We start from the raw sequence: 10,574 nt of genomic DNA on the forward strand, positions 1-10,574 counted from the left end.
TAGGTAGTTGTTGGCTAATGGCTGGTTAATTTCTTCTAATCATACCAACAGAAGGGGTGTGATGCCTCTCTTGGTGTCGGTTTAGTTGGTATATACATGGCCATGTATCGTAAGACATTTGTGTGAAAAGATTCTATGTTAGTGTCCATTGTACATTTTCTCTTGTTCTTAAACAGAATCTCCAAAACCAAGAATCAAACACAAAGTCATTCATCATCATTCTATTCAAGTTGAGAAATAAGAAAAAGTTAACCTTGTTTAGACGCTCTCTTTGGTTTGAAGAGTAACATAATGTTCAAAAACTTTTTACTCTTTATTATTTTATTCTAATTGTTATTATAAGGTACCCGATATTTGTATAAAATACATTTTAGAAAATTCAAGAATATTCTAAGAACTAATTTATAGATATGTTGATTTGATGTGATAAAAGTCAGTCACATGATTTGACGTTTTAACTATGTGCTCTCTTTTTCGGATAATATTTTTACACAAAAAATTAACTATAAAAAACTATTTGCTATTGTTTTAACCAGCACTTAACCTATTTTTCTCTCCTTGGTGAAATTGAATGTATCCTGTCACTTTCAAAGGCAAAGAGTTGAAGCATAAAAATTCAATTCCTAAATTAACCAATGGCCGAAAAAAGTATAATAATTCCATCAGGAAGACACAAGACAATAAAAATTTGAATTACTTAACCATTCTGATCAAAATCAGAAGTAAAAAAGCTTCCTGCTAAAGTGAATAAAAAGAAATAAACTTAATTTGCTCCCATGAATGGACCTCAAGAGTTCCTTTGAATCTCTACTGGCTGCATACAGATTTTTCACTCTATGAAAAGACTTACTGGCTAATATATTATTAGCTGATCACCGATTTCAATTAGAATAAAAGCCATCATATTGATCATGAGGCGGTCTAAAGGAACGAAATTCTTGGAGCTGGGTGTTGCTTGTAGTGTGTTGAAGTTCTGGATGCATCCGCGACTGTGACAAGCTGATACCGTTTCCATGCCCGAACTGATCAAAAGATGACGGTTCTTCAGGCCAACTAGAAGACCAAGAACTTGTTGACAGAAGAGAGAAAGCAGCATTCCGAACATCTCCAGATAATATTGAGTTTGATGTTGGATCCATACCTGTTACAGTAGTCAATATTGAGTTCAAGGATTCACATCATGCCTCTCAATTTCTTTTGTCAAAAAGACTACAATATATATACAAGAGAAAAAAAAATATTAATTAGTTAAGAGTTTATTGTATAATTATTATCGTAGATCGATATGATTTGATTAGCTTTCTTTGCAATTGAAGAAACACTAACCGGACCCCGGGCAGATTACTGGTAACCTGGGGGTTAGATAGATGTTTCCCACGAGGGGTTAGACCCTGAGAAGATGGTTCTTCTGATAACCTGCAAAACAGACACCGTGAGCTTGTCACTGAGAAGGGGGGGGGGGGGTTCCTCCTTGTGACCACCCTCCGGTGTGAGAATCAGACTAGATTGCTCTTTAAATATAAGTGTATATTAAGAGATTGCTAGAGCAGATATCAGGTATAATATGATGATACAAGATAAGATATGATGGTCATACCATTTGTGGTATTTATAGCCGAAGGTAGGTTTCCAAGGAGGTGTGGCCGGCTGCAACAGTGTTCCTGTTCCACCAATAGTGGCCTACGCACGTGCCCTGCTAGTAGTTGGTGGGTAGGCAGCGGCTGATAGTGACCAGGCCTGCTGTGTACTATTCCTTTTCCACCAACTGCCGGCTACGCACGTGGTATGGCAGTAGTTGGTGAGTAGGCAGCGGCTAGTAGTGACACAGTACAGGAGCATGCTGCTCGCCATACTGTGTCAGTAAGCTGTCGTCTCTTTAGTCAGATCTTTTTCCCATACCTCGTCAGGTACAGTACAGAAGATCTTCCCGTATCGTACGGACTGGCTTATTTGGGCGGGAGTATTCCCCCTCCCGCCCTTGTGCGGGATTGTTCCCGGCTTTGCTCATTCCTTCAGGTGACACAGTGATTGAGAGCTAAGTGCCTTGTGCGTGTAGCCTTGCTGCGCGGGTGGCCTTCCCTGATGGCTTGTATCCGAGGCTGCGGGGACAGGCGGAGTCCTTCACCATTGGGAGGCATTTCCTGCGGGACCAGCTTGCGTACTGCGCGTAAGGACGTCACGTCTCTGAGCATGGTTGGTCCTGCGGATCCAGTTTGTTTCTGCGCAGACGTTCCTCTTCAAGGTGAGTCTTGCGGGTCCAACTGGGCTCTGCTGGGACCTACCTCTTCAAGTCCCCCCAGTCCAATGTTCTTCTCATGAGTGTTTAATAAAGTGATGTGAACTTTTGGACTTAAGCAAAGGGTTTTTGAAAAGGGTTTTTCAAGGTTTTCCATGGGGAATCCTCCCGCGGAAGTCCTTGTCACTTGCAGAAATTCCCGAGTTTCCTGCTTGGTCTTTGGGTATGATGCGGGCAGGTCTGTAACCTCCTCGCAAGTCAGGAGCGTTGAGTCCCACTTGTGTGGATTCTCCATGAGGTTTTGGTAGTTTTGAACATAGTGATCAATTATGTTAAAACCACCAATTCCATCCTGGAGCTTCAAACAACGTAGTTCTCGACGTTCCCGCTATGCGGGGATGTTATTTCCGTTTCCGCAAGCATTGCCCAGAAGGTCCTTCTTGGTTTCAATTCCCAGCGGAGCGCTAGGTATGTGAAGGGTTTTGCCTTAACACTGTACCTGCGCTCGTCTTACGGTTACTTTACTTCCAAGGTATTCCTGGCGTCAATTCCCTGCGGGTGCTAGGTATGTGAAGGGTTTTGCCTTTACACTGTACCCGCACCCGTCTTATAGTTACTTGGTTGCCGAGGTACTTGGCTTCAATTCCCTGCGGGTGCTAGGTATGTGAAGGGTTTTGCCTTAACACTGTACCCGCATCCGTCTTACGGTTACTTGTTCGCCAAGGTTTTCTTGGCTTCAATTCCCTGCGGGTGCTAGGTATGTGAAGGGTTTTGCCTTAACACTGTACCCGCATCCGTCTTACGGTTACTTGTTCGCCAAGGTTTTCTTGGCTTCAATTCCCTGCGGGTGCTAGGTATGTGAAGGGTTTTGCCTTAACACTGTACCCGCATCCGTCTTACGGTTACTTGTTTGCCAAGGTTTTCTTGGCTTCAATTCCCTGCGGGTGCTAGGTATGTGAAGGGTTTTGCCTTAACACTGTACCCGCATCCGTCTTACGGTTACTTGTTTGCCAAGGTAAGGGGTATTTTCCCGCCTACTTTTTGATCTTTTTGAATTTTGAATTTTGAAATTCGAAGAGTTGGTGGAAAGAAGAACAGTCCAAAACTCTGAAACGTCGTGCGACGGTTTCTTCTGACTGTGTCAGATCGTGCAGGAAGTTATGGTGACGTGACAGTACATGGTCATTCCAGACGCTTTTTCAGGCGCGTTGGCGCGATTTTTCAGGCGCGTGGCCGCGAAATTAATGGTATGCGTCCTGTCAACAGCTGTTGCCAGCTTGCTTTTTGCCACGTGTCATAGTTTCATTGCACCTTGCGGATTCCGCGGCGGCGACCGCGGCGGCTGCTACCATGCCCCCGCCATCGGCAACGACGGCCGATCCATCAGGTACGCATGGGGCTTCTCGCCAATCTCTGCCACCTTCCCATCTGCCTGACCTCTTGGATGGATTTCCGTTGGGTTCAGGTGATGGGTTCGGCGGCTATCGGCCTGTAATTGACCCTACAGGTGCGTAGGGTTCTTTTGGCCTATTTTTATATATTTTTTCTTTATCATCTTTTCCTAACTGCTTTGTGTTTTTGCAGTGTCGGATTCCAATGAAGTGTATGTTCCACGATGGAACATTCGCGGAGGAACAACCCTTCGTACCCCTGTGGAGTGCGTGGAATGGGCTCGTCACGCTGCTCCCAGTGGTGCGTTGGGGGAAGCCATGGCTAGCTACCAGGAGGGTAGGCTTAGCAATGAGCTTCGGGTTCTCCTGGCCCGGATGCAGCCGCGCGTCGAGCTGCTTTGTCGTGAAAACGACAAGTTAAAAGCAGCTCGCGTTAAGGAAGTAGCTCAGGCGCGGGCTATCCGGGAGGAGAACCAAAAACTTACCGCAGTGGCTGCGGAGAAGGAGAAGGCCTTCAAGGCCTTCGAGGTTGAAGTTCAGGCACAACTCGAGGCCCGTTCCAAGGCTGCCCAAGCTGTTAATGAACAACTTCGGCTGGCCAAGGAAACTGCGAGGAACGCAACTGAGAGGGCCAACAAGGCTGAAGCTGTTGCTGAGCCTCTACGCGTGGAGAATGAAGAACTTAAAGCCAAATTAGAGGCTCTCCAGCAGGCTCATGATGCCTTGGCGATGAAAGACGCCAAAAAGCACCAGGAGATCTTGGACCAGAGGAGGGTGCTTGACCATACTGAGCGGAAGCTAAAGGGCGTCGAAGAGGCTGCGGCTAAAGAAGTGTTGCTTGCCAACCTCAACAAGAGTGAAGCCGAACGCGCCCGTAACGAAGCTCAAACTGCCCTCCAAGAAGCTCTGGTTGCCAAGGAATGGCTTCCTCGAGAAGCGTTGTCTCAGGTATGTTTTTCATGTCTTTACGCTTTTCTTTGTAAACAGAAAAGGTTTTGACACTTGTATATTTTCTTGTAGGTTGTGCATCGGGTCTTTGCTGAGACCTCTTACGATGATGCTATGAGCGCAGCCCTCAACGCTTCTCACGAGGATGGGGAAAAGGTCGGCTTCCTGCTTGGTCTAGGGTTCGTTGAGAAAGGCATCCCGCCTTCCAACTTCCCTTTGTACAATGTTGATACTGAAGCTGTTTACGACCAAGCAGTGAATCAGTACGCCGCCTTCCCGCATCCGGTGGTGGAGAAGGTGAATCAAGTTGCTGCTGCTGATGATGGGTTAGCTATCCTTAAAGCTTTCCTTGAACTGCCACGATCTACTGATGGTGCTGGTCCAAGTGGAAGTGGCCCTGAAGCCTGATCCCGAAGATCCCTTCCCACTGCTAGGATAGACTTAGCTTGTATAGATTTATCTTCTTGTAGGCGGGTAGTTACCCGGCCATTCTTGTAATGAATACTTATGAAATATAAATCTTTGTGCGGGTAAGACCGCTTCTTTTATTGGATTCCTTGCTTTATAAACGTTATATGACTTGCATACTTTAGTTTAAATTAGCAATTTTCCAAGTGTTTAGAATAAGTTAACCTTTGAACGTGGTAGATAGGTGTGAAGTTTTGCTTCCTCTTCCGTGATTGTGCGGGTAGGACCGTCACTTGCACGTAGTAGGATGGCTAAACTTTACCTATATCTGACCTGCGTGTAGGTTTTCCTCATCCTTTTGAGGATAAGTTAACCTTTGAACGTGGTAGATAATAGGTGTGAAGTTTTGCTTCCTCTTTCGTGATGGCGCGGGTAGGACCGTCACTTGCACGTAGTAGGATGGCTAAACTTTACCATCTGACCTGCGTGTAGGTTTTCCTCATTCTTTCTGAGGATAAGTTAACCTTTGAACGTGGTAGATAATAGGTGTGAAGTTTTGCTTCCTCTTTCGTGATTGTGCGGGTAGGACCGTCACTTGCACTTAGTAGGATGGCTAAACTTTACCCATATCTGACCTGCGTGTAGGTTTTCCTCATTCTTTCTGAGGATAAGTTAACCTTTGAACGTGGTAGATAATAGGTGTGAAGTTTTGCTTCCTCTTTCGTGATTGTGCGGGTAGGACCGTCACTTGCACTTAGTAGGATGGCTAAACTTTACCCATATCTGACCTGCGTGTAGGTTTTCCTCATCCTTTTTAGAAATTCTGTTTTGAACCGTTCGACGCGCGGTTGTCAATAGGTTAGTGTTCAGTTCCCTTTTTCAAGATTCATGCGGATAGACCGGCACTTTCATTTAATGGGAGGACTGAACTTTTCCCCTTCGACTGACCTGCGTGAAGGTTTGTCGTTTTTTGGGTTTATGCGGGTTTTGCCGCCTTCCCCACGCAACGACTTTCCACGTATTTATGCGGTGAAAACCGGCATATCCGTGTTGAATAAATTAATCGTTCGACGCGCGGTTGTCAATAGGTTAGTGTTCAGTTCCCTTTTTCATGATTCATGCGGATAGACCGGCACTTTCATTTAATGGGAGGACTGAACTTTTCCCCTTCGACTGACCTGCGTGAAGGTTTGTCGTTTTTTGGGTTTATGCGGGTTTTGCCGCCTTCCCCACGCAACGACTTTCCACGTATTTATGCGGTGAAAACCGGCATATCCGTGTTGATAGTTCATAAAAATGTAAAATCATCAGCGTCAATGTTTTAAGGAGAATCATCCATTAGAAGTGGCTCTTGGCCTTTTCTTTACATATTTGGAATTGATTTACATGCAAACTGTGTAAATGAGCTCCCTTCCATGTTGTTGGGATGGGAGTGCCATCGAGCCGATACGCACCTGGTTCGGGATCTCGTTCTTTACGCAGCATGTAGTCTCCACATTGAAGCTGGAATTTTATTCGTGTTTTCCCCAGCTGGGGTTCTACACGCATCAGCCTGCTCAGCGTTCATTGCGCCACGAGGTGCGCGAGCGTCCCATCTCTGACGAAAGCTTCGACCATGTCCTTCACGTCTATGCATTCTTCGGTGTTGCGGCCTTTTGTCCTGTGAAAGTCACAGTATTTGCTCCGATCAGCATTGTGACGGTGTCGGATTATTTGAGGCTTTGGCCATGGGAGCTCCTCGGTGGCGAATATCTCGGTGACGCTTTTGGTGAGCGGCGTCCATCTGGAGTTCCTGTTTGACTGTTCGTTATCCTTTCCGCCTAACCGATGCTGCAAGCCGGATGAGGTGTCAAAGTTTACCCTTGACTGCCAAATGCCTAGCTTTCGCTTTTTGTTTAATCGGGCGGTAAGGACGTTGTCTTCCCTTGTTTTCTGTGTATAGAGGTTTGTGCTCTGTGGGAGATCTCTACCCAGTTGCTTCTCCATTTCCGCAAAGCGTTTAGCTGCTGTCATGATGGCATCCCATGTGGATGGCATGCCATCTTTACCCGTTAAGGTGCGGATGAGCTCTGGGTCGTTCGCGCCCTGAATAAAGGCAGCGCGAACAAGATCTTCGCTAATGTTACCCAGACTTAGCTTCTTCGAGTTGAAGCGAGTGATGAAGTCCAGCAAAGATTCATCTTTTTCTCGAATGCACTTGAGGATTGTCCATTGCTCCTCGGTATACTTTCTTTGCTGGCTAAAGTGTTGGCTAAACTTCTGTTGGAAGTCTGCCCAGTCGTAGATGTGGTTGACCGGTAGACGATCGAACCACGCTCTAGCAGCCCCGACAAGCGTCATTTGGAACATGTAACACCACGTGGGTTCCGTCCAACTACTGACGGTTGCCCCCGCTATGAATCTGTTCAAATGGTCATCTGGGTCGGATATACCATCATATGTGCCTATGCTGGACATTTGTTTGGCACTTTTTGGGGCAATTGCTTCCGCAATGTCCCTTGCAAATTTGGACGTTCCCGCATTTGCAACGTTTGGTCTGAATGTTTTGGAGAAGTCTCGTGGACTTCCACCTGTGCTTTTTGGTTTGAAGGCTTGTCCAAAATGCCTTCTTGGTTGGGAGTCCGTTTCCTTACGCTTCCCTTTTGCCCTATGGCGAGGGTTCGCGTCGGAGTCGGATTCCTCCGAGTCATCCAAGTAATCTTCGAATTCGTCAGCCTGTTGGACGGAACGCAAGCGTTCGTCCAACTCAGCTTGGAATTCCCTCTGACGTGCCTCCGCCCATGCCTTAACTTCATCGAGTGTTTGGCGGGGGAGTCTTGTTCGTTTCTCTAACTGGGTATCGGAGATTCCCAGTGAGCGATTATTTACTGCACTTGCCCCAGCTTGGGTAACTGGGGTAGTGTTCGTAAAATTTACTTCACTTGCCCCGGCTTGGGTAGCCGGGGTAGTGTTTGTAAAAACTGTGTTGCCGGTATTCCCCCCAGTAGCTGGGGTTGTGGTTACCGGAGTTTCTTTAACCATCTTAGAAGTTTGAAAAAACTGGAGAAAAACAAAGTTCTAGCTTTATGCACGGATGGCGCCAATGAAGAAACACTAACCGGACCCCGGGCAGATTACTGGTAACCTGGGGGTTAGATAGATGTTTCCCACGAGGGGTTAGACCCTGAGAAGATGGTTCTTCTGATAACCTGCAAAACAGACACCGTGAGCTTGTCACTGAGAGGGGGGGGGGGGTTCCTCCTTGTGACCACCCTCCGGTGTGAGAATCAGACTAGATTGCTCTTTAAATATAAGTGTATATTAAGAGATTGCTAGAGCAGATATCAGGTATAATATGATGATACAAGATAAGATATGATGGTCATACCATTTGTGGTATTTATAGCCGAAGGTAGGTTTCCAAGGAGGTGTGGCCGGCTGCAACAGTGTTCCTGTTCCACCAACAGTGGCCTACGCACGTGCCCTGCTAGTAGTTGGTGGGTAGGCAGCGGCTGATAGTGACCAGGCCTGCTGTGTACTATTCCTTTTCCACCAACTGCCGGCTACGCACGTGGTATGGCAGTAGTTGGTGAGTAGGCAGCGGCTAGTAGTGACACAGTACAGGAGCATGCTGCTCGCCATACTGTGTCAGTAAGCTGTCGTCTCTTTAGTCAGATCTTTTTCCCATACCTCGTCAGGTACAGTACAGAAGATCTTCCCGTATCGTACGGACTGGCTTATTTGGGCGGGAGTATTCCCCCTCCCGCCCTTGTGCGGGATTGTTCCCGGCTTTGCTCATTCCTTCAGGTGACACAGTGATTGAGAGCTAAGTGCCTTGTGCGTGTAGCCTTGCTGCGCGGGTGGCCTTCCCTGATGGCTTGTATTCGAGGCTGCGGGGACAGGCGGAGTCCTTCACCATTGGGAGGCATTTCCTGCGGGACCAGCTTGCGTACTGCGCGTAAGGACGTCACGTCTCTGAGCATGGTTGGTCCTGCGGATCCAGTTGGTTTCTGCGCAGACGTTCCTCTTCAAGGTGAGTCTTGCGGGTCCAACTGGGCTCTGCTGGGACCTACCTCTTCAATTATATTCATTGTATCGCTATATTCTACCCATAAAATTCATCTATGCTATATATATAAGTCGCATGCATACCAGTGTGATTCACGCTCCTAGGCGTAAACCTCTCAGAACTGAAGTTTAAGGCACCAATCCCTCCACCTTTTATGAGACAATCTTCCTCTTTGAAGCTGCAAGAACTTTGGGGTGGTGGTGAATCCAGACTCGGGACCGAGTCCCTATTTAGAAGAAAGTTCATGTTCGGTCTTCGATCTGTCATTAAACCAACAAGGCTTAAAAAATCACTATGAATGAAACAATAAAACATTCATCATATGCTAGCTAGTCCCATGCTAATGGATAAATTATTGGACATAGCAATACCGTACGTAAAGAATTTTGAATGACAATGAATAGATTATTGGTTAAAATTATCAGATAAGATATATTAGTTAGGATCCATTATAATTTCCTATACTATAGTTAGAAGATATGATTTGATTAGTGAAATACCACAAATTGAAGAGGACATCCGTGTGGAGCTGAAGTGGATGTCTTCTGACTGTGGCCTGCGTCGTCTTGCATTGTGTGCAGAAAGGCGTCGACGACAACTACGCTTTTTATCATCAAACTCCGACAAATCATGGAACCTGCAAGATGATGTATTCATCATATATACAAGTTAGGCATGCTAGATTTTTTGTGTTAATAGGCGATTACTTAACGTAATTGTATTAACATAACTTACCTGCTACATTGTTGACAAAACCGACGTTCCATTCCTGCTACAACGACTTTCGGGCTTTTAGAATGGTTTGCACAAATTCTATTCCGGCGGTGGTAGTCTTTGGCTGATGAAAGATCAAGGTTGCATCCTTCCACTTGACAGCGTGGGGACTGCGAATTTAGATAAGATGCTCTAGATCGCTTTATCAAGGGATTTGATGTAGGAAACAAAGTAACTGATGTTGTAGCCGTCTTGATATCATTACTGCTAGAACTGCTTATATGTCTTCCAAGCTTCAAACCAATCATTGCTTCACCAGATAACACTGAAGCTTCTTCCACCATATTAGAGAAGCTTCCATTTTCTCCTGCCCAAGAAGTCTCTTCTTTCTCCAAGAAATCTTTTGGTAGATCATCAAACCCTCCAAAAGTTTTGATTGTTTCTTTAGAAGAAGAATCTGCAGAAGCCGAAGCGGAGAAGGAGAAATTGACATTATCTACCACCACATTTTCTTGACTAGAAAATGGCAAATTCTTGGGGACTTCCATCATGGCTAAATTCTCCCAATCCCATTCTGTGGGAGTATTCAAATTCCAGTCCATTGGAATAAACCGAAAGAACCGTAACTGTAACGACGATAATAATCACGACAATTAATCAAGCTCCATCCATTTTAAGCACTGAACCCAGTCTGTCATGTATGTACAGATTTATTTATGAACAAAAAAGGATACCAGAATAACACGATTAGTTACAACTTATTAACTTTCAATAACTATAAGAATACAAGATCTATAAACTAACCTTCATCTCAAGATGATGGAATCGA

At 45.7% G+C, this 10,574-nt stretch overlaps 1 protein-coding gene across 1 annotated transcript; it reads right to left on the reverse strand.

Moving 5' to 3' along the window:
• Window positions 1–713: 713 nt before the first annotated feature.
• LOC143563733 (squamosa promoter-binding-like protein 12) lies at window positions 714–10,365 on the reverse strand. The gene is made up of 4 exons (XM_077051212.1): window positions 9,767–10,365; window positions 9,532–9,668; window positions 9,115–9,291; window positions 714–1,141 (listed from the first exon to the last, which is right to left on the reverse strand). Exons 1-4 carry the CDS (start codon window positions 10,345–10,347, stop codon window positions 882–884), a joined length of 1,155 nt encoding a protein of 384 aa, XP_076907327.1. The 5' UTR covers window positions 10,348–10,365; the 3' UTR covers window positions 714–881.
• Between the last annotated feature and the right edge of the window lie 209 nt (window positions 10,366–10,574).

The sequence above is a fragment of the Bidens hawaiensis genome, unplaced genomic scaffold, assembly GCF_021521415.1.
Source record: "Bidens hawaiensis isolate Kalapana, Puna unplaced genomic scaffold, B.hawaiensis_p1.1 tig00021511_1, whole genome shotgun sequence".
Lineage (NCBI taxonomy): Eukaryota > Viridiplantae > Streptophyta > Magnoliopsida > Asterales > Asteraceae > Bidens > Bidens hawaiensis.

Bases quoted from the DNA above. Each gene is read 5' to 3' on its own strand.
- LOC143563733 (XM_077051212.1), bottom strand. From the start codon at position 10,347: ATGGACTGGAATTTGAATACTCCCACAGAATGGGATTGGGAGAATTTA. The intron at 9,669-9,766 runs GTAAGTTATGTT...ATCATCTTGCAG, and splicing joins TTTTGTCAACAATGTAGCAG to GTTCCATGATTTGTCGGAGT. The intron at 9,292-9,531 runs GTATTTCACTAA...GTTTAATGACAG, and splicing joins GATGTCCTCTTCAATTTGTG to ATCGAAGACCGAACATGAAC.